The sequence below is a fragment of the Aquarana catesbeiana genome, linkage group LG01 (assembly GCF_042186555.1).
Source record: "Aquarana catesbeiana isolate 2022-GZ linkage group LG01, ASM4218655v1, whole genome shotgun sequence".
NCBI classification, from domain to species: Eukaryota; Metazoa; Chordata; class Amphibia; order Anura; family Ranidae; genus Aquarana; species Aquarana catesbeiana.
Window position 1 is genome coordinate 599,112,175 of NC_133324.1, and position 25,062 is coordinate 599,137,236.

General features: G+C 42.2%; 1 protein-coding gene across 2 annotated transcripts in view; it reads right to left on the reverse strand.

Moving 5' to 3' along the window:
• Positions 1–785: 785 nt before the first annotated feature.
• The window catches only part of MFHAS1 (multifunctional ROCO family signaling regulator 1), a 101,455-nt gene continuing 77,178 nt past the window's right edge, over positions 786–25,062 (reverse strand). The window contains exons 2-3 of one of the 2 annotated variants that reach the window (XR_012235953.1): positions 6,850–7,168; positions 786–1,279 (exon numbers count right to left, since the gene is read on the reverse strand). Coding sequence is in view for 1 of the 2 variants with exons in the window: in XM_073598595.1 (XP_073454696.1) it covers positions 7,038–7,168 (131 nt within the window). In the remaining variant the exon portion in view is untranslated. Of the gene's footprint in view, positions 1,280–6,848; positions 7,169–25,062 lie in introns of those variants that run through there. The other variant, XM_073598595.1, reaches the window with a different exon arrangement.

Sequence of the window (25,062 nt, forward strand, 5' to 3'; positions counted from 1 at the left end):
GCTGCCATTGCCCACTGTTTATCTGCTGCCATTTCTCTTTCCACTCAGGAGCAACATGTAAATTGCCTGATCTCGCCAATATATGTATATCTAAAATTTTTATATTTATCTTACTGTTGTTGTGCTTTGTAATATACTTATATATGAGAACATGTATTTATAAAGTTCAATTACGATTGTTTTAGGTTTGCTACAGTCCAGGGATGTGGTAAATCATTAACAGCCTTATTTTGTAGTAATAATATTATTTAACTTGTCATGCGATTCCAAGCGTTCTAGAACACATCCGATATAGCATCAGTGTGAATCAGGTCTTAGATCACTTCAACCGCAGAGGAAATGGAGCTGTGACACCTTGCACCCAGGTCTCTCGGGGACTGCTGACTGTAACAGTTCTGACCTGATCGCCCATTGCTCTGTTATAGCCAGGGGATTGTGCAGATTATGGTGGGACCTCAGAGACTTGGAAGCCCTGGGCAATTTCACACTTTGCCAACCCCAAAAGGTTTTTGGGGTTGGCAAAGTGTGAAATTGCCCAGGGCTCTGGTTTCCACCCTGTTGCAGGAAGCAGAAAAATAACAGATCTGCCAGTTGATAACAAAACTATGTTAGGGGAGGACTCAGAAAAATGAAACCTGCTGTGTTAATGCTAGTGATTGCAGAATATAGGTATTTTTTTTTTATTTTGCCCATAGTTCCACTTTAATAGCAGCTTCTATATTCATCTCAGTATTTGGTTGTGTTTTACAATGAAGGAGAAAAACATCAGATCCATGCGGACTAAATACTTTGAGATGCATAACATTTAATGTGCTTTTTTGTTCTGAACGTTCTAAAAACAAAACATATGTATCATTTTGCTGACGTTAAATAGCAATTAAATTTAGTGGAGTGTATTTGATTTTTTTTTTTTTTTACATTTGAAGAGCTTATTTTTTACAATACAACCATGTTTACACAGTATGGCTTGTATTTTCATGGCAAGCAAAATCCCTGAGAAATCAATAGCACAGTCATTTAATTCCCACAATCCTTTTGTGATACATAACAGGTGCAACATTACTTTACAGTGGAGTTAACATATGATCCCATTCCAATAACACACTTTATTGTCAATAAAAATGTCCATCTCGGTCATAAAAAAAAAAAAAAAAAAAAAAAAAAAAAAAAAAAACAGAAAAAAAAAGGCGTGTAAAGGTAAAGGGCACGGTTTACTTGTCCGTCGATGCAATGCACCCATTTACTCCATGTGATATATTCTTCAACAAGTACATGTTTCCTGGAAAAAAACAAAAACACATTTTAGACAAATTAAATACGAACACAAAACCAAGCATCTCTCAAACTACTACAGGCGGTCCCCGGGTTACAAACAAGTTAGGGACTGTAGGTTTGTTCTTAAGTTGAATCTGTAAGTCAGAACAGGTACATTTTTTAAGTGTAGCTCCAGCCAAAAAAAACAATTTTTAAGCTTTTTGGATAGCATAGGGAAGGGTTATTACCCCTGTAACATTTGTTTTGCTGTCTGTGCCCCTGTTGAGAAGATTTCACCTCACTTTCTGTCCCAATGACAATTGGATTTTGAAAATTTTGGGTTGTGGAAACAAGCCTTGGTGATAAAGCATCAGTGGAGGTACCTTTTTCCCGTAATAACTCTTACAGGAGTGAATTTCCTCTCCTAGGGGTAGATTTCCTCTCACTTCCTGTTGTCTCCCTCCGTTTGTAAGTAGGAGTCGTTTGTAAGTCGGATGTTTGTAACTAGGGGACCCCCTGTACTAGGAGGTGTCTTCATAGCAAAGTAGATCTTCATTTAAAGAAAACCTGTTATTTTAAAAACAAGGAGGCTGCCATTGCTCCCCACCTTCTAAAGATGCTAACTGCCTGGATGTCATACTAATCTACTGGCTTCAATATTTTTTAATCATTGATCGGGAACAAATAAATCCTGTTTTGGTACTTGTTCTAATTTAGTGATTCAAAACATTGAAGCCACACAGCAGAACAGGCAGGCATCTAGCATTTTCAAAAGGAGAGCTTATCAATGTGGTAGCATAAGGCTCCATTTACACCTAAGCGTAGTACAGCGACACCGTTTTTTTTTTTTTTTTTGTAGCTTTGTGTGTTTTTGGAGTGGCACCATTCATTTGAATGGGCCTCCCTCTGCTCCAAAGAAGCTCATGTACCCAAGCCAGGAGCATTTGGCAGTGCAATTTTTTTGCATGTTTTTTTCACACGTCAATTGTGGCAAAAATCGCACCACATTTGGGGTGGCACTGAGAAATAATGGCATTGCAAACGCATCCCGTGTTTTGTCGTGGTTCTGGAATCATGGGCAGAATTGTGCGATTACGCCCGCGATTTCAGTATGCTGAGGTGTGAATAGAGCCTTAATGTTTTCTAAGATCTAAGGTATTTGCATATATCATTTCCACATCCAAGTGCTCATATGGCCTGCTGCCAGCTTGTTTTGGAAGGCCTTGCACAATGAGATCTACAGGTAAACCTTTGACATAGCCCAGTAGGCATCAGGAAGATTAGGATAAGTAAGCGCACAAAGCAGACCGATTAGATATACAGATCACAGGATTAGGTTAATCACATTTGTATGTACTTGCCTATGGACTACTCTCGGTCTCATTAATATTAGATTACGTTTATGTCTACTTATGCAAATGTGAGTTCTAAAATGAACTACTATTCTTTACCAAAGACTAAATATACTATCAGTCATATGTTTAATGCACTGATATGTGTCCTGGCTGGCAGAACCACTTTTAAGATATTCCCATTCTCATGAGCAGCAGTGGGCTGGACCCTCACACCTCCAATGAACAGCAGATCTGGCAATCAATGTGAACTAGTTTTACTGGAGTCAGACGGAAGCTTTTCATCGTATATTCCGATAGTGTGTATGCCTCATCTGACTTTTTTTTAACGAAAATTCAGACGGACCTAGAAATAGAACATAAATATTTCCGATGGAACCAATTCCTATTATGAAAACCACTCGTCTGTATGCTGTTCCGACGGACCAAAAAGAACGCATGCTCTGAAGCAAGTACGAGATGGAAGCTATTGGCTACTGGCTATTAAACTTCCTTTTTTCTAGTCCTGTCGTATGTGCTGTACGTCACCGCATTCTGGACGGTCGGACTTTGGTCGGACTTTAGTTTGATCGTGTGTAGGCAAGACCGCTTGAATGGAATTCCGTCGGAGAAACCTTCCGACGGCAAAACCGATCGTGTGTACGCGGCATTAGTTAGTCCATGAATTCAAGGAGTTCCGAAAGCACAAACTATTTGAGCTTTCTGACCAAAAGGCATTAGAGCTGAAAAAGTGCGGCCTCATTATCTGATCAACAATGGTGACCGCCAAGGTAAAGCACTACACACATTGGTCACGTTTCAAACCTCTTATACTGTACCTCTGGAGCAATAGGAGATGTATACCCCACATACTGTAAATACAACTGGGTTACCAAGTACATGCTACTTGCCGATAAATGGATAGATAGCTCCCAACTGTCCCTGATTTGGAACAAAGTCCCTCTGTCCCTCTTTGCTCCTCATTTGTCTTTAATTTTTGTCTGAGCTATATAGTTGTATATAAAATGCACTATTTATTTTTTAAAAAGAGTTTCACAGTGCCAAAACTTTTATCCAGTTTCTTAATTGCTGCATTTATAAATTTCGAAAAGCCAGTATAAAGGACTAGTAGTGTTAAAAAAGCACTTGTGGGTTTAATCTTTTTTTTTTTGTATAATTCTCCTTTAAGGGGGGAGTGGCAGGGGGTGTGTCCTATGCCTACATACTTTTGCTAATAGGTGTTTCTCGTTCCTATCTAAAAAAGTTGTGAGATAGATAGATAGATAGATAGATAGATAGATAGATAGATAGATAGATAGATAGATAGATAGATAGATAGATAGATAGATAGAGATAGATAGATTTAATAGAAACTCTTGCAGACCATCAGATAACTTCTTTCCAGGCATGTAATGGAATGCACAGTGGTTTATACTGTATATACTTACTTTCTTTATTCTAGCAAGGATAACAAGAACAAAATATGGGGGTACTGTCACTCATTTTGACAGGGTTTTCAGGTTATGTTTATCAGTTGCACCAAAAGAAAGCCTGTTTACAAAGCTCAATAGACCAAACTCATCAACCCCTCTGTTCCTTTCCACTGCTCAGGACCATAGGAATAATATTTAGAAAGGAGTGCAAGATAGAGGGGAGAGAGGATGGAGAGAGGAGTGGAGACAGAGAGAGCGGAAGAGGGGATAGAAGCAAAGGGGAAAGAGAGGCGGGGTAAGGGAAGAAAGAGGAAGAAAGAAAAAGGGAAGGGGGAGAGTCTGAAGGCAAACAGCTTCTGCTGTGCTCTGTGACATATGGGTGTGCGTTGCCCATAAAGCACACACCATAAGGAGATATAGCACAGTTTAAAGAATGTATAATTTAAAAAAACAAAACTGACCAGAAAGCATTCTAGTTTCCCTGGACAGAAAGCATGTGTAACGGAATGTAGATTTAAAATGATTTTTGGTCAAATCCCATTATTTTATTTTTTTTTACGGTTACACATTTTTAAATCTGTTGTGTATTTACAACACACAATTTGTATTTACAACATTGTGCTATTTTTGTTATTTATGACTAAGGATTCCCAGAGCAGAATGGGTTAGCTAAAACAGCGGTCTCCAAACTGTGGCTCTTAGCTTGCCTTTATTCGGCTCTTGGGGCATTATTCTTCCCTCAGATATAAGGCACTATTCCTCCCACTGACACCAACAGTAGGGCATCCTGCCACTGACACTAAAGATGGGGCACTATTCCTCCCATTGACATTGGCCATGGGACATTATTCCCCCCCATTGATATCAATGATAGGGCACTATTCCTCCCACTGACACCAATCCTGGAGCACTATTCTTCCCACTGATACCAATGATGGGATACTATTTAAGTATGGCTCCACCCCAGGCCCTATCAGGGAACCCTATATTAACCTGTGCACTGCAAGCCAGTGGTGCTGATCAACCATTGTGTATTCATTGTGTGCTTGGCTTCCTGTTTCCTGCTTGCCGTGTGCGCTTCGTTTGTCTCCGTTACCGACCTTGGCGTGTTCTCGACTATTCCTGTCTGCTCGTGTCCCCGACTATCCCTGCTTGCCTGTGACCCTGAACCTTTTGCGTGTACTCTGTTGTTCCTGTCTGCTAGTCACCCTGACCTCTGCCTTATCCCTTTACTATCCTTGTTGTTCTAGCCTCCTGCTTCCTTCTCCTGTAGTCTACCGTGAGCATGAGCTGTGAGACCCTGGGGGCCGCGATCTGGAGCCAGACTGCCGCGCAGTGTATCGTCACCACTAGAGGCTCTGGTGAACACCCACTGGCTCTTAGACTCCGCGCCCTAGGGAATCTATGATCTAGCTCCCACTGGGATCTGTGTTAATGATCCAGTAGACCTGCTTCCTGAACCTCCCTGGGTATTATCCGCAGCAGTCAGTCCTCGGGTCCACTATCTTAGCGGTGCACTTCTAACTCCTACAGAGTGCATCTGTCACCTGCTCTCAGGTGACCTGACACTATTCCTCCCACAGACACCAATGATGAGGTACTATTCCTCCCACTGATGCCAATGATGGGGCACTATTCCTCCCACTGATACTAAAGATGGGACACTATTCTTTTGACTGATACCAATGATGGGGCACTATTCCTCATACTGATACTAATGATGGGACACTATTCCTTCGACTGATACCAATGATGGGGCACTATTCCTCCTACTAATACTAACCATGGGGCACTATTCTTCCCACTGACACCAATGATGGGGCACTGTTCCTCTTACTGATACCAATGATGGAGCAATATTCATCCCACTGATACTAATAATGGGGCACTATTCCTCCCACTGATACTAATAATGGGGCACTATTACTCCTATTGATACCAAGCATAGGGCACTATTCCTCCCACTGATAACAATGATGGAGCACTATTCCTCTGACTGATATATGGCATTGTTCCCCCTCCTGCTGACCACAGGTGCTATGTCATTCTAACAGAGGGGCAGTGTGTATGGCAGCCGGTCCGACAGAAGCCGACCAGAAAACCAGCCGATCAGCGCTCTCAGCCAATGAGAGGGCTGACTGCAGTGTTCTAGGGAGGTGTGTCCCCCTGTCAGAACACAATAGAACAGCAGGGATGATCGCTGTACTAACATCAGATTGTTAGTACAGTGGCTCCAACCTGTCAGTTTTTTTTTCATTCAACCCAGGAGGTTGTTGTGTACAAGGCTTTACTCCCACTGATCACCAAGCTTGAGGCATTGTTTGCTCTCACTGATGCCGGAAATTTCCAGCCCCACTGTCCACAATTACCTTTCCACCACCGCCCCAGTCTAAAGGGCGGTAAACTGGCTCTTTGTTTAGAAAGTTTTGAGACCCTTAAGCTAAAAAGACACCATAGAAGTAATAATCTGCTTTCAGCAAGGACTCATTAAAACCTTTGACCTATCCATTCAGTTTGTTTTAAGTCCCTGTGCATGTAAATTTCACACTCAATTTAGGCTATTAAGCTGTGTAAACAGTAGACTTTTTCATTAGGAGATAAAGAGAAATTGGAAAACATGTAAGAAGAAGCCTAAACTTCAAGCCAGAGGATCATAAAGAAAATGAAGATTTTAATATGCACTTTCATTATCTTTATTTATTATCTTTATTTTTATCTGGCTGAAAAAAATATTTAAGTCTTAATCTCAATAAGTAAAGAAAACTTGTACAAAACCATCATACATCCCCTTTAAAGAAGTCCTATTCATAGACTATGTATTACATACATACCTTAAAGCTCTGAAATGACACAGTGGCTCCCAGTTAATTAGAATTGTGCCTCTTGCTACATTGTAATATACCACATGGTCACAGTTCTTGAAAAATGTTTGGGTACTCTGCGATTGTCTTAGTTCCAAATTCTCTTTCCTTGATTCTGTTATCCAAATACTGCAAAGCAGAAGTGGGATACTGGGGGATCATTTAGAGCAAGGGCTGAGCACTGTTGGTGTAGGGGGGAAAACCAGAGCTACATTCACTCTCTCAGTACCATTTTTGGGGCACATCATTTCGGTTATCCCTTCCGGTCTTGGCTGGGTGAGTAACTCTCCTGTAATGTAAAAGGAAAAGCAAATGTCATTTAAAAAATATTAAAGCATATCTCAAACCAAGAATAACATTTGATAGTATTGTAGATGTGCTGGTCGCATTTGTTTTTACTCCCTTGTATTCTAACTGATAATCCTGCCATTAACTCACTTCCTGTCCTAGGATGACACCATAGTGAGAATCGTTGTCAACCTATCAAGTGTTAAAACTATAGAACACTGTGTTAGGACTAAATAACACCTCCCTTTCTTATCAATAACTGGGGGGAAGTGTTTTGTAGTCCACAGGTATAGTAGGGAACGATTCCAGCTCAGGTTGAGACTACAGGAAGTTTTCAGATCGCACCTTTGGAACAGATACACTTTATTGTCAAAAGTATTGGGACGCCTGCCTTTACACGCACATGAACTTTAATGGTATCCCAGTCTTAGTCCGTAGGGTTCAATATTGAGTTGGCCCACCCTTTGCAGCTACAACAGCTTCAACTCTTCTGGGAAAGCTGTCCACAAGGTTTAGGAGTGTGTCTATAGGAATGTTTGACCATTCTTCCAGAAGCGCATTTGTGTGGTCAGGCACTGATGTTGGACGGGAAGGCCTGGCTCACAGTCTCTAATTCATCTCAAAAGTATACTATTGGGTTGAGGTGCAGGCCAGTCAAGTTCTTCCACCCCAAGCTCGCTCATCCATGTCTTTATGGACCTTGCTTTGTGCACAGGTCTAAAATCATTTTAGTGGAGGGGGGGATTATGGTGTGGGGTTGTTTTTCAACGGTTGGGCTTGGCCCCTTTGTTTTAGTGAAGGGAACTCTTAAGGCGTTTTGGACAGTTTCGTGCTCCCAACTTTGTAGGAACAGTTTGGGGATGGCCCCTTCTTGTTCCAACATGACTGCGCACCGGTGCACAAACAACGTCCATAAAGACATGGATGAGAGTTTGGAGTAGAAGAACTTGACTGGCCTGCACAGAGTCCTGACCGCAACCCAATACAACACCTTTGGGATGAATTAAAGCAGAGACTGGGAGCCAGGCCTCCTCGTCCACATCCTGACCTCACAAATGCGCTTCTGGAAGAATGGTCAAACATTTCCATAGACACACTCCTAAACCTTGTGGACAGCCTTCCCAGAAGAGTTGAAGCTGTTATAGCTGCAAAGGGTGAGCCAAATCAATATTGAACCCTATGGACTAAGACTGGGATGCCATTAAAGTTCATGTGTGTGTGAAGGCAGGTATCCCAAAACTTTTGGTGATATAGAGTATAATAAAACACTTCCAACTGTACAGACCCAAATGGAGAAAATATTAGAAATGTATTGTTAGAGTTCAAATGATAACTAGTCACTGGAAGTCATTTTTCTCTGCATGTACAGGAGTATACCTTGACTTTGTCAGGACTGCCTATACAGTCATATTCCTACATCAATGTAAGAATGACATCACTGGGCATATTGGAATGATGTCATTAAACTGTGCCCTCACCAACACACTGACTTTAAATAGATTCCTGCATATAAAGCAGCTTTTGGTGTATTGCCTTCACAGAGCAACGTTTCCAGCACATTCCTTTAATCGTGATATACACATAAATGCACATTATATATGCATACACCCATACATACATATTATATACATATATGCTGTATATATACTCTGTATGTAGATATCGCAAATGGGCTATTTAGTAGCATTTTGAGCACAATCATTTTCAGGGTCCCCAAACTAATTACAGAAGTGAAGGGTAGTGTCTTCTCTAATTACATTCAACTAAAAAAAGTCCATAACAGTGTCAAAAGTGGTACTCAGCACTTAAGCCTGTAGTTAAAGTGATTGTAAAATGCTCATTTTTTAGTTTATTAACATAACAAACATGTCCTGCTCTGTGTAATGGTTTTGCACAGAGCAGCCCCGATCCACTTCTTCTCAGGTCCCCCACAGGTGCTCTTGGGCCCCCCACCCCCACCAAGTGCCCCCATAGCAAGTTGCTTGCTATGGGGGCACTCACGCATTCTCACTCCTGAGCCCCACTTTGTTTATCCATTGACACACAAAGTACAGCTCAGCCCCGCTCCCTCCTTACTAGTGACAGCCAATAAGCCAATGGCTCCTGCTGCTGTTTTATGAGCCAATGAGGCGAAAGACAGCAAAGAGTTGAGAAAGCCTCTGCTCTCGTGCACATCACTGGATCGAGATCAGGCTCAGGTAAGTGTAACGGAAGAGCTGGTGGGGAGCTGCATGCAGAAGGTTTTTTAACTTAATGCAGAGAATCCATTAAGGTAAAAAAGCCTTCTTACTTAAGAAACTACTTTTAAAAATCTGAAAGCTATCAAAGAGTGGTTAACCGATTGCCAACCAGCAGCCGCAGTTTTTCTGCGGCAGAATGGCACGGCCGGGCGAAACGACGTTACCTTATGTCGCTTCGTCTTTTGGCCACTAGGGGCATGCGTGTGCGCCCGCATCCAATGTGAGTGCCCAGTGGGCGCGATGACTGCCGGGCTCCCGCGATTGCTCGTGACAGAGCGAGAACCAGGATCTGTGTGTGTAAACACACAGATCCCAGTTCTTTCAGGGGAGTAGAGACAGATTGTGTGTTCATACTATGTATGAACACCAATCTCTCTCTCCTCCCAGACAGTCCCATCCCCCCAACAGTTAGAACACAATTAACCCCTTGTGTTAACCACTTCCCTGCTAGTGACATTTATACAGTAATCAGTGCATTTTTATAACACTGATCGCTGTATAATTGTCAGTGGTCCCAAAAAATGTGTCAAAAGTGTCCAATTTGTCCGCCGCAATATTGCAGTCCCGATAAAAATCGCAGATCGCCGCCATTACTAGTAAAAAAAAAAATATAATAATAAAAATGACATAAATCTATCCCCTATTTTCTAGACGCTATAACTTTTGTGCAAACCAATCACTATACGCTTATTGCGATTTTTTTTAACAAAAATATGTAGAAGAATACATATCGGCCTAAACTGAGGAAAAAAAAATTTTGGATAAAAAATGTGGGATATTTATTATAGCAAAAAGTAAAAGATATTGTTTTTTTTCAAAATTGGCGCTCTTCTTTTGTTTATAGCGCAAAAAATAAAAACTGCAGAGGCGATCAAATATCACCTTGACATGGTTGAAAGCACATCAATAAAAAAAGGTTACTAATATGCAATTGGGTAAAACGATTCACATTCAGATCAAACACATGATGAATAATTAATAAAATGTCCAGAATATGGAGTCATAATACAAAATTAAACAGATTACAGACTGTATAACATACTAGAAAAAGAGATAAACACTGAACCAAAATCTTTAAAATAGAACTTTAGCCAAATCTGCTTTTTCTTTTTTTTTTTTTTGCTTAGTAGATTGTTCATACAATATAGTAAAATGTCCACACAGGTACTCCAAAAGGTACCTCTGATTACTAAAGCGGCGCTACTGTCATTGCTCATTATGACAGGCTTTCATATGGTAATGGAACATGAGAAAATTGAAGAATGACAGATGGTGATAAAAGTCCAGGAAGACACAGGAACACAGATGGTGGTCCTAATGTGGTATAAACGTTGTGCGCCTCACACCCGAATCTGCAAGCTGTGCGTCACACTCTCCTTAGGGGTTCTCACTCACCAGAAAGATGAACACATCACGTTTTCATATGTTAACCACGGCTGTCTTCCACGTTATGGAGGGTGTCAGAGCTTGTGCTGGATCTCCCACAGGTACTCGGACAGGAAAAAGGGGCTCAAATAGCGTAATTCTGGTTTTCTCTCTCGTTTATTTTAAACTCAAAATGACATGTTCCATAAAATCCGTCAGTCAATCGGTACTTAAAATTATCAGCATTAAAAAAGCGTTCTACATGGCACAGGACCCACGAGACTCACAAAACTAAGGAAGACAGCGTCCACCACTTACTTCCGGTTGTCTCTACCTGGCCGTGGAATGCAAACGTCACGCCTTGACGGTAGGTTTGAAATTGCAGGACCTAATGCTTTTTCTTAAGTCCAAACAGAGCGCGTTCTCTCTCAGATTCCCTTCTGAGTCTCAGGCTAGAGCCTGAGGTTTTTACTGTTGCTTGTGCCACTTTTGGGGAGATGTATTTACCGGTTTGGAAACCACACAAGAAGTGAGGGGACACTGCGCAAACAAGGACACAAGCCTGAATAGAAAAACCTGGCAGAGGTTCTAATTCTTTCATCCCCGAAGCAAAACTGAGCCAAAAATATTTTGGCTAGATTTGTGAGTTAAATATCCATCCTTGGAGTAATCATAAAAATTCACTTTATATTGCTTTGAAGCTACGTGGTCTAAGCCATGCCTTTACATAGGTACCTATAGGAAATGTAAAACCTTCACTGGGAACATCCTGTTGACCACTTATGCTGATGTTGTATTACTAGTTTCTTAGCAACAAATCTGTCCCCATGGCTACATTTTATAAGAAAACAACTCACAACTTGTCTGTTGTAAGGACAATCTAATGTAAAACCTCTCTGCTGTATTATTCATAATTAGTGAAAACATTCACTCTTTTCTGTGGGATTATGCCTGCATTTCTGTAATGTAAATCACTGGGAAATGGAATCAGAGGATTCCTCATATGAAGTCAAAGATGTGGGACTAGGCCTGAGGACAATAATCTCTTCTTCTGCTTCATTTTAGGCTAGGTTCACATCTGTGCGGGTGGTTCTTGCTGCGGGTTTGCACCTGTTCCTGCAACCGCAACCACCTGCCCAGAAAACCGCAGGCAATATGTGCAAGTGCCATAAATCCTAATGGTGTGCCGCACGCACTGGAAATTACTCCCGCCCTGGGAACCCCACTGCACTTGCAGTTCCCGTGCGGGCTACGATTCCAAAAAATGGAGCAAGGACCTTTTCACTGCGTTTCTCCTTACTGCAGTGCTGATCGTCACTGTCTACGACTCCTCACTACAGTATTTATGCCACTCTGGTAACAGCGTCATTTTAAAACTTTTAAATTAGAACATTGCAGTGCTTCATTATTTTGGCACACTGGCGTGCTCAATTGGACAATTATAGAAGTCACACAGCACTTTTACCATGATTTGGCATGCCTGGTGCAACACCGCAATGAACTTGTCTGATAACATCACAAAACTGACATATTTCCCTTTGTTAATTTCCAATTTATCTAACACAGTGGTGTAGTGGGTATCACTCTTGCCTAGCAGTAAAAAAGGTCACTGGTTCGAATCCCTCTACCTGCCTGGTAGATTAATTGGCTTCTCTCTAAATTGGCCCTAGTATATGAATGTGAGTTAGGGGACCTTAGATTGTAAGCTCCTTGAGGGTAGGGACTGATGTGAATGTACAATGTATATGTAAAAGCGCTGCGTAAATTGACGGCACTATATAAGTACCATAATAATAATAATGTACACAGTAGGTAATGCTATATAGATTACATCTCGGTTGTAGTGGATGGATGCATTGTTTGTTATATTATGTATCTGATAACCTGTTTTGAAGTTATCGCCTACCTGCCTAGGACCAAACAGTAAGGCCAAGTTTACACTTGCAGTTGGCAGGCGGTAAAAACAGGCGGTTGAGTCACAAAGGCAGCCAGATGGGGTTGTATTCTTGCAGTACCACCCACTGAACACAACTCATTCAAAAGAATGGGGCCATACCACAGCCATGTGCAATGCACTCAGTAGCGGCGCTTTGGTGCTGGGCTTTTAGAGGTTAAAGGAGAAGTATGGGTTTGGGGTTTTTTCCCCGATTACACTCACCTAGGTGGATGCAGCATCGGTCCGATGCTGCATCTGTCCCCCGGCGCCTCTGCACTGAGAACCGAGCCATCGAACAGCGTTGATGGCTCAGTTCTCTTAGCTCCATGAGTAGAGAGCTGCTGACTGTCAGTCAGCAGCTCTCCTGCTATGCTCCTCCACGCTCACTGGAGCGCTGAGCTTTGAAGGGGCGGGCAGCGGCCGTCTCAGTGGCTCGCTGAGACGGCTATCAGTCCAGGCACCTGGCAGATCTAGACTCCCAAATGACGTGGTGCCTGGACTGATCTGTGTGACGTCAGCAGAGAGCGGACTTTAGACCGCTCTCTGCTGAAAACAAGTCACAGGAGTGCAAAACAAATTTCACTCCTGTGATCCAGAGGATAAGCCCAGCCGAATGAGCTCAGGCTAGACTTCTCCGAGGCAATGAGGAGGCAAAATGAATAGGCCAAAAACATGAGCTGTGTATGGCAGACTTAAAGATAAACTGTGGGTATAGGATTGGGTATATGGGATTGTTTGATATTATTTTTTATTTATTTTTATGGTTGAACTAGGTGGACTTGTGTCTTTTTTCAACCTATGTAACTGGTAAAGTGGTTGTAAACCTCAAAAATTAAATATGAGCAAAGCAGATACTTCTATAGTGTGTATTAAGAGCACTAAGTGTCATTTCTATCTGCTGCATCGTTCCTCTGCTATCACTTCTGTTTTCTTGACACCAAGAGAAAAATGGTGATAGAGGAGGGACCTCCAGCTTATTGAGAGCTTCAGCTCTGTTCCTGTGTGCTGTGTGAAGGAAGGGGTGTTCCTTCCCCCCAATCAGCTCTCAGAGCTCTCCTCACTGAAGTAACTTCAGTTCTCTGCCCCCTGCTTTTCAGAGCTGAGAGATCCTTTGTAAATTCTGCACTTTGAATGGATGTAGGGAAAGACGACTGTAGATAATCAGGTACAACTTATGAAGGAGGGATTGTTTCATCTTTGTGTATCACCTGAGGCCAGTTACTTCACTGGGTATATGTAAGGGTTCACAACCACTTTAATACAAAAAAATTCCACAGCAGCTCCCAAGTTTCAATGGTTTTGAGATCCAGTGGCGGCTGGTGGTAACATTTTTTTGAGGGGGGACATCGATTGGTTAACCCAAACCCTCCCCCAGTCCGGTCGGTTAGAGGCCCGCCACTGACCCCATCTATGGCGGGCAGTGCTTCCCGACAGGCAACGGCTTCTTCCTCCCCTGCTCTCCTCCTCAGCATCACTGTGGTTTCTCCTTTTCCTCTATGGCGGGCAGCGCTTCCTGACTTGCGGCTTCTTCCCCTTCCCCTGCTCAGTATCATGGCGACTTGCACTGTGCATCTCTTCCCTCCTCCTCCTAGGCCAATTAGAATGCTTCTCCTTTCGGCCAATCAGAAAACGTGTCTCAGACCCGCGCTTCCTGTTAGGCAGAAAGGTGATTCATTGTGAGAATAGTGAATATTCATTTGCTATTCTAACAAACCTGGATGGGCTCTGAATGCAATGCTCTGCGCCTGGAGTCCACCCTATTTTGAAGCCTATTAGAGCCTCTGGCTCTCATCGGTGCTTCAAAATAACACCCCCGCCACTGTAATTCATGTGCTCAGCGTCCTGAAAGGGGCCAGACACATGAATAGGGGGTGGCGGCGGAAAGGATAGGGGAGGCGGCGCCTGGGTGCCCTTAATGGATGGGCCGCCCCTGTTGAGATCTGTATTGACAGATTACACATGACACACTGGTGGATCTGATACTATAATGCTGCGTACACACGGTCTGACTTTTCGACAACAAAGATCCGACGGTCCTTCTGACTGACTTTCTAACGACCGGACTTGCGTACACACGATCACACCAAAGTCTGACGGATTTGTACGTAATGACGTACGACCGGACTAAAATAAGGAAGTTGATAGCCAGTAGCCAATAGCTGCCCTAGCGTCGGTTTTTGTCCGTCGGACTAGCATACAGACGAGTGGATTTTTCGACCGGACTCGAGTCCGTCGGAAAGATTTGAAGCATGTTACAAATCTAGAGTCCGTCACATTTTCGACCGAAAAGGTCCGCTGCAGGTCTGATGAAGCCCACACACACGGTTGAATTGTCCGTCGGACCAGTCCGGTCGAAAAGTCAGCTCGTGTGTACGCGGCATAACTCAAACACATAGATACATGAAAACTATGATTTATAATTGGTTCAAATCTGCCCCCACTGATCCCTGTCCTTTACTATGTGGCTGTGGGACTCTTCTGTGTTGCTGAACTCTGATCACCATGTAAACAGTGGTTGTCATGTAAACTGCATATTTTCTGTGCAATACGAATAGTGCCATTCAATAGCCCTTTCTAATATTCCCTTTTGTAAGTAGCTTTGCTCATCTCCTAAGCTATTTACTACTGCTGTGAAAATGATGATATTCTGATTGCCTGCTTTTTGACTAGTGACTACCTTCTTCAATCATTTTCAAAACTAAGGACATAAGGAATAGGGATTATGTTTCTTTATTGAAAATCTATTCCTATTGAAATGCACATAGCTCTATGTAGAAATAAACTTTGTGGTGTTGGGGACAATTTTTGTTTATTTTAGAAACCATAGCAAGACAACTACAGCAATTACCCTGGTCTTTTATTCTAATAAAATGCAGAAGCCTAGCATGTTATTATTATGCTCAACGGAAGGGGTAGTTTATTATCGCTATTACAATTATTGTTTTTTTTTTGTTCAACACAAAGTTATTGGTGGAATGCTTGCTTCTTTCATCTCCAAGTACTAAAGCAGCAAGACCGCTCCACCTGTTTTAACCCCTGAATTTGCACCATCACACTGCAACCAATCAAGTGTGGTAGCAGCATGGCCCCATTCAGTTTACAGCCCTTTTTTTTTTTTAAACTAATTTTCGATAGGGTGGATGGAGAAAGGTTTTGACCTCTGTTGGGTATTTACTGCTGTATGCCTGGTGAAGAGATTTCCCCCTAAATGATTTCCCAGTGACAGCTTTGTCACCAGGAAAGGGCAAATCTCTCCAGTTTCAAGTAATATAAACAATATTTGTTGCAATAGAATGAGAAGTATGAACTGTGTACCCGCTAAACTGAACTGTGCACCCTATACAAGGAAGCGCTGGATCACATACTAGATACGTGATCTGGCACAGGAGAGCTGCTCTTCCGCCATACTCATACGTGAGGTGGTCAGGAAGTGGTTATGGAAGAATTTAAGATTGCATACAATATTTTAGGTACTTGAACCTCCATCAACCAGAAGCTGAAGAAACGTCATTGATAATATCCAAGTTAGAGCTAGATATTTGTCTTAAAGTATATGTTACCCCAACATTTCATATTCCTGATATGTGTCAGTCTTACCATGTACTTCTGTTAACACGTATCCTGTTCTCCTTGTATTTTTTCCTGTGTGTGAAATCCCTGGTGATCCTGCCAGTCCCCCTGCGTTCCTATTTCAAACTGACCATGGCAGGTATGAGAGCACATCCATCCCACTGTGGTCAGTTTTCTGGCTGTGTTGGGAACTCAGCCTGCCTGTCCTCCAATGGATAAGACTTCTGCTGACATACCCTCCTGCACAGCCAATCACTGAGTAGATCAGGGTTTTGCTTCTTCTCCAACCCCAGCTCTCTAAGCCCCTTATGTAGCTTAAAACAGAGATCATGTGATCACTTAAAAAAAAAAAAAAGTATTTATATATTTTTTTAAACATATATACGTAAATATTTGGTCATTTATTTCTATTTCAATCTAAATGGGTAGTTTTGCAAGGTAAGGGTTCACATATAATTTAAACAAGGCATGGTAAAAGAGAAAAAAAATGAATATAGGAAAGTATTGCAGGGAATTTCAGCATGTACGATGTTCAAACAAAAAACTACGACTGTGATATGTTGGTATAGCTAAGGAAGTGAAGCTGTAAGATACATCACACACCAGGGACCTATCTTTTAATCAAAAGCCTTCAGGAAATCGAATATATTCTCAAAAAAGGTCTTGCCGCAAATCAAAAAACACTGACTCTCTTGGCTTGTGAGTGAAATCATAATCAATGAAATTCTTCTGCTGTTTGCCTATAAGCATGGAAGTCAATGAAGGAGACTGGGGTACAATGAGTAAATCCGGCTACACACTATTCCTATTCCTCCACCCATACTATACAGCACATAGACGATTCACCCCTGCTGGGCTATATTATCATGACAGCCAGCAGCAGCTGTCAGAATACCTGAATGATGGCTGCATCTGATTGGATGTAGCTGCTGTTTGGCCAAAAAAAAAAAATTCAATCATAGGATGTCAGAAGGGACAGGGGACAACCACCAAGCAAATTTTGGCTGCTTCATCAGGGATAGTGTATGGCCAGCCTAATATTAAGAACATTTGGATGCTACAGGACTAATGAGGGGATTGAGGGGGTTGGATAAATTCATAAGTAAAGCTGAAAGTACCAAGCTCTGCAAAACAGACCACCATGTACCTTCATGTGAACAATAGGTCTTTATGTATTTTCAGATAAGACTGTGATATTCTCTTTTCTGAATAGTTTCTGTAATCATCTTGCTTTTTTACACCAACCACCTTCTACATATTGAGCGCACTGTGGTCATTCACTCTCTCAACTCAAGCATTATCTCAATGAGATGGATATGTTTCAGTCTTTAAGCTGTTAATTCTAATTCGGGATCAGGGTATTACAGAAGGAAAGCTATTATCCAAGAAAGAGCTTTGTTGGTTTCAAGGGAGCTAATTCTTGGGTTAGATCCAGTTAATACTGGACAGGTGTCCATGAGGTCAGCTGTGTTCCAGCCTGTACTACATTGAGAAGTACCTGTTGATCTTGCCAGAAATGCTGGCCTTGTCACTTCCTGTTAGCTGCACTAAAGAAAATCTTCTTTCCAAGCTATCTTTTGCAAACTACCAATTGCCCCACTGCCCATGTAATGGTACTGAAGATATACAGACATGTTAGTAGTCCATATCAGAAGAGAAGCTTAGGTTGACAATGATGGCTCCTTCCATAGATACAGTGGAGGTGTGATGTAGCCACCAAGAAACAGTAAGTGTATTATATGCAGGATTACCCAGGGAAAATAAAGCAAAAACCTTACCCTTGAAACAAAACTGCGAAAAACAGCTAAATGATATTTAAGTTTCATAGTTGGAACTCTCCTATCACCTCTGCTAGAGTACACAGGAGTGTCGAAATCCATTGTTTCTTTAACTATTAACCAAACTACTAAAACCGTGGGTTTTTTGGCCCTCCTGACTCTTGTACTTCACCACTGGTCAGCGTGGGTGCCAATTGCAGTGATAAGTAATCTGTGAGATGTAGAATGGGGCAAGCTAGAGCCCACAACCCAGCTTCAGGTTTCGGGAATCCTGGGGTGCTAGAAGGCTATGTGTGACTTTTCTATTCTAAGCTCACAGGTACACTTTCTTATCAGTTAAAGACCACTGAATCCTTCATGGTGTGATTTTGTATGTGTGTGATAACTGCTGTGCCCATTTTGAGGGGTTCCACAATCCCTTCTCTGATTTCCCTGGTCTGCATACCTGCTGTGCCCAATATGAGGGGTTCCATCATCACTGCTCTGATTTCCCTGGTCTGCATACCTGCAGTGCCCATTTTAAAGGGTTCCCACCATCTATGTGCTGGGATCTGCACACCTGCTGTGCCTATTGTGAGGGTTTCCATCAATCTCTGCTCTGGGTTTTTCGATTGAGGGGTTCCCTCTATCCTTGTTCTAAGTTTCCACATCTGCACACCTGCAGTGCCCATGATGAGGGGTTTCTCCCATCCCTGCACTGAGTTTGTAGATTTGCACATCTGCTGTGCCCATTTTTGGGGTTCCCACTATCCCAGATCTCCAACTGAGAAAGTAACAAAAGAAGTTAGAAACCTGAAAGGTATCACAAATACCGGTTGTCTTTTAAAAAGCAGGTAAAATGGTTCTTGTTTGTACACCCACATGAGCACAATATTCTGGGTCACATTTGTCAACAGCAGGCTACACTAGTTGCCTGGCCATCTCTGGCTTCAAAAGGTTTACTGACCCAGGACAGGTTTCCATTAAGGTGGATCAGGGTTCAGTTAGACCTCCTGATCTGCATACTTCTTCTGGGTTAATAACCCCAAAAATATACAGTATGAGTCAACAAAATGGCATGACAGCTATTATTTTAAGAATTAGAGGTCAGTAATGGCAGTGCAGTTAGTACAGGTATACTCAGGCCCACTCAGAGTGACAGTGCCTTCTGATCGCCCACAATCCCACTACTCAAGATCAACACCTGCAGTGGGGAGGCGGCGGACATTCACGGCACACTACATTGGTGCAGGAATGAATGACTCCCATGCGCATGCGCAGGAGTCACATCAGCCTCCTCTAGCCTATTAAGAAGCCCAGGAAGAAGACCTCAACAGCCGGCAAGGGATTCATTGCTGGAAGGAGGAGGTATCTGCAAGCTTTAGTTCCGCTTTAAGCCAACAATGTACTTTGGCTTACCAGCAATCATGTGCTATGAAAATATATGATGGATGACGTCGCAATTTCCACCTTGGCCAATCAGAAACATATTTTCTGAAGCCTGCTGTACATGAACATGATTGAATTATAAAATCAGCAGAGCTTCCCCTTATTTCAAACCTACCCCTCAGATTTACAGCGACTGCACTTCCAAGTGCACTTTCAGTGCAATTTCAAGTGCACTTTGCACTTGTAATTTGCACTTGTAGTGCAAAGTGGATTTCCCTTTTCATAAATAACCCCCATTGTGCCAGAATGCAAATCTGAGGTCCTTAAACTTCAAAGGCAGTTCTGAATCTGATTGGTGGCATTTTTTCACGCAGCACCTTTTTAGAAGGTTTTCTCCAGTATTACAAGCAGGCATGTTTCTACAATGATTAGATGACAGACAAAAGAGTTGAGTGGACAAGTGATGTACAGCAATGTCCAGAAGAAAAACTGAAGGGTAAATGTTCAGTTTATTGGAGTGTACCTTTAAGAGAACATATTGGCAATTCATGTCTAACATTACATCTAACATCACAGGTATGCGGATATCCTCTTATGTTGAAATCGCTAATCTATTTACACAGAGAAGCACTGTTCCAGCACATACCTATGAGGTAATATTCAGACAGTTGATCCTTTATGTGATAAGTACTAAGTGCACAACTCGAAACCATGTAGGTATTTGGACGGCTCTAGGCCACTTATTGCCTGATAAAGTAGATGTAAAACCTAAATGAAAAACATTTAGCTTGCTAAAGCACTGTGTATAATAAAAAAAAAAAAAAAAACTATTGTTTAATAAAATACTTGGTTTGCCCCTTTTTTTACTTGTTTTCATCTCTGTGACGCAAATCCTCGTAGCCTCTTTGCCTACATGTAACTCCAGCAAAGGCTGCATGGCATCTCTCAGGGAAGTTTTCTTGACGGTGACAACAGTGCACCATGCCTGCGTAATGTGTGTGGAAATGGGCGCTTGTTGTCTTCATCAGAATCCCACGTGACACACAACCAGGAGACATAGTATTGTCACCCTATAACAGGACGTGCCCAAATAAGGACTGTCATGGCAGGATCACCAGATGTTACTTTATTGAAAATGACAATCCCAGAATCACAAGTTTTGTTGTGCTTTCAGAAAGAACCCCAAAACCACGAGACATAATAGAACTCTATGGGAAAGCGCAGGTAACCCACACCACTGCATTGCACCCATGGTGTGGTCAAATCGCACCACATCAGGGTGAAAGGGGTCTAAATGAGATGTAAGTGATTGGTTTTACATAGACTTTAAATAGAAGATCGTTTAGTGCTCCTAATTTTGTAATGCTTTATTGGACCGCACAATGGAGACGGAGGAAGAAGCTCCTCTGAAAACTGGAGAGAATAAATGTTTTCAAACTGTGCACAGACCCTTACAGTAGAAATATAATTGGGTCCTCACAATGTCAGCTTTGTATCCTTGAGGCTAGGATTTGGACTGCTAAAGCGAACAATTCTATATGCATCCTTGCAGAATCTGGGTTAAAAGAGAGTGTGAAGTCTGGCAGAAATCCCATTTAAGATAACAGCATAAAAGGGGATCTTCTAAATGGACTATATTATCTTCAAACTCGATGAAAGGCAGACACAGATTTATACACATAGCTTTTAGTGATTCGGTGTCTCCTTGAAGACATTTTCCAGTCATACAGTCATACGAATCATAATTATGTTTTCTTGTTATAAAGATTTTGCCCTAAATTCACATATTTAATGTAAGTCCCTCTTTACAGTAAAAGGTGTATTTATAAAAAACAAATGGCAGAGCGATTCATCTGCATAAATGAAGGTACCTTCGTTCTGTGCAAATGCTGGCAATAATAATGACACTAAGCGGTTTTCTCTCCAGGTTGGATGTTCATTCATAAGAATAGCGCGAATCAGGAAAGCACCAAATTATGACCAATGGATGAGGCTAAAAAAATTGTGAGGCCTCAATTGAAGATAATAGAGTCATTTAAAGTGATTGTAAAGGGAAAAAAAATAACAAACACGTCATACTTTCCTCCACTGTGCAGCTCGTTTTGCACAGAGTGGCCTCGAACCCGCTCTTCTGGGGTCCCCCGGCGGCTCTTGCGGCTCCTCCCCACATCTGATAACCCCCTCGGAGAAGCGCTTCCCCGAGGGGGTTACCTTGCGGGCGCGCTCCCAAGTCCAGCATTTGGCGTTCATAGAGGCCGAATGCAGGACTCGGCCCTGCCCCCCCAGCGCTCGCGTCATTTGATTTGATTGACAGCAGTGGGAGCCAATGGCTGTGCTGCTATCAATCTATCCAATCAAGAGCCGAGAACCCCGAGCAGAGAGACAGCGCGTCTCCGCGGGTAAAGTTTGACGGTTCAGGTACGTAAAATGGGGGGTCGGTCACTGGCAGGTGTTTTTTCACCTTAATGCATAGGATGCATTAAGGTGAAAAAACATGGAAGAAAGAATAATCCTTGTTAGGACAGTAAACTAAAATCTGAGACCACCCCCAACGGCAAAAGAGAAAATGGACTATCTTGGTACACAGAAACCGAATAAACAATTAAAATGTATGTTATTAATACATTATTTAAAAATAGTAGTATCCAGATGCAAGAATTTAAATGACATGTGTCACATGTGCAAAACAAATCAAGTGACACAAACACCCTAGGTAGTATAGCAAACCAGGATGTAGTACATAGAGATCCTTATACTATGACCTATACTATAACCTTGTAGAGGATATATCCTCTACATGGTTCGTGGACAATTCTATTTCCTCTTTTGCTCTCTGTCGACCATTGGGGTTGGTCTCCGGTTTCATTATACAATGGATGATGCTGACGATCTTAGTAAATATGTATTTATTTTCTATGATCATCAGCTTCATCTAGTGGACGCAGTGTTGTATTTCTTAATTCAGGCTATTCTCATGAATGAAGAGAAAATAGCCTAATAACATTTGATTTTGTCAGCATTCGCACAGCACTAACGTATATGCAGTTTCTCAGGATGAATTTTGGTCTTATAAATATACCCCTTAAAGTGGTTGTAAAGCCACTTGGTTAGGAACATACATTTCCCTGTGTTTAATAACAATATGGCCCCAGTGTATGTGTTTTATAAAAAAAATTGATGATTTCTACCTTATTTCACAGCGCCGCCTGGCACTCATGTGACTCCTCGCCTCTCTCCTCTACCGGGCTGACAACTACAGTGGGAGGGGCCGAGAACTCCTGCTGACCTCAGCCAGAGAGGAAAGGAGGAGAGGAGGAGAGAGGCGGGGAGTCATGTCAGCCTCGGGAGGCATTGTAAAATAAGATGTAAATCGTCATATTTTTTATAAACCACATACATTGGGGCACATATTTATTAAACACAGGGATTGTATTAATACATAACAGTTATGAAAGCAGCAGCAGGGGAAGAGGAGGAAGCAAAGTGGCACTGTCACGAGCAGACAGGAAGGAAGGAAGAGGGGAGGGGGGCAGGACAGAGAAGGCAAAGCAGGGCTGCGGATGACAGATAAACTGGCACATAAACTGACCACGTGGCAGGGCTCAGCAGACATGATAAACCGTAGTCAGTTTACAGGGTGGAGGCCAGAACAAGGTAGGCTCAGCCTAGTATTTCAGGTGATACAGTCGGCGTCGCACCAATTCGGTGCCGTTGCCGGCAATAGTCGGCAATTTGACATGTGATTTCACATGTCAAATCGCATGTCAAAACAGCCCGATGTGAACGTGGGCTTAGTCTGTGTTAAGCCAGTCATAGATGGATCAAATCTCAGCCGGTTCAGCAGGGACCGGCAAAGAATCAACCCGTGTCAGTTGGCACCCGCCGCTCCATGGAGACTGGAGGGTCTGATGAGGTCAGACCGCCATTGTGAAAGGGACCTAAAACTGGTGCACACAGAATCTGATGCAGCTGTGCAATGTAACCAATCAGCTTTGAGGTTTTATTGCCAAAGCTTAATTGAACAAGCTGAAGTTAGAAGCTGATTGGTTACTATGCACGGCTCCACCAGATTCTGTGTGCACCAGTTTTAGTAAATCTGTGTTGCTAATTTGCTTGCTAAATGTGCTCCTGTAAATCTTTCTTTGGGCATCCAATCAAAAAAATGATACATTGTGACAGTTCTCTGCTACAGACTATAGGATTCTGCTTATATTGAAGCATGACCTGTTAACCTATGACACAACAGTAAAGCCTCCGGAACCAAGTGCTTTGTTGTGGCCTCAGGAAACCCTCTATCAGATCCTAAAATGCTGAGCATCGTTTTTTGTAGCCCTGTAGTGACAATTTGCTTCCTTCAGGGAAATCACAACAATATTTACTTGCAAAAAAAAAAATGTGTGTGTGTGTGTGTGTATATATATATATATATATATATATACATATACATACACATACATACATACACACATATGTATCTCTATAGGAAAAGAAGAAAAAGCCAAGTGGAGACACAAAGCAGCTATTCTAACATCACTGGATAAGAAGAGATAGGATTATTAAAGAATGTGTGGCATCATTCCACTAGTACACCACAATATAAGGATTTTAGACTGTAAACACATATGATTATAATTACAGTTATAGATAATCATACTGAAGTGATTGAGCAATTACTCTACATTCAACTCTATTACACATAGCAAACTACCATTGTAAAGAATAATGCAGCATCAAATGTATTGTAGATGTGTTAGGATGTTCTATAGCTTCCATCAATGAAAAGTACTCTATGAGTGGAGGTGATGATTGAAAGGTCTACTTCCTTTATTCATAGAGCTCTTTTCATTATGGAAACTACAGTACACCTTCTATGAGTGGCGTGGTGGTGGGGGTTTATGTTAGAAGGAATATATTCAAACTATAGTTCAGTGATTAAAAAATAAATAAAAATCAGCACCAGGGATGGCATTTATATATATATGGTGGCTGCTCGGTTCTTTAAAATAAGATATCCCTGCAGTTGTGATCTTCTGGTGTTGCGGTGTTCAATATACATGGCACCACGTGTAACAGGCACGTGTGCAGACTATGCCCGTCCTTTCCACCCCAAACCCCCCCGCTCCACTCATAAAAGGTGTACTATAGCTTCCATAATGAAAAGCGCTCTATGAATGAAGGAAGTAGACCTTTCAATCACCTTCACTCTTATGCCCCGTACACACGGTCGGATTTTCCAATGGAAAATGTCCGATCGGAGCGTGTTGTCGGAAATTCCGACCGTGTGTGGGCTCCATCGGACATTTTCCATCGGATTTTCCGACACACAAAGTTTGAGAGCAGGCTATAAAATTTTCCGACAACAAAATCCGTTGTTGGAAATTCCGATCGTGTGTACACAAATCCGATGGACAAAGTGCCAGGCATGCTCAGAATAAATAAAGAGATGAAAGCTATTGGCCACTGCCCCGTTTATAGTCCCGACGTACGCGTTTTACGTCACCGCGTTCAGAACGATCGGATTTTCCGACAACTTTGTGTGACCGTGTGTATGCAAGACAAGTTTGAGCCAACATCCGTCGGAAAAAATCCTAGGATTTTGTTGTCGGAATGTCCGATCAATGTCCGAACGTGTGTACGG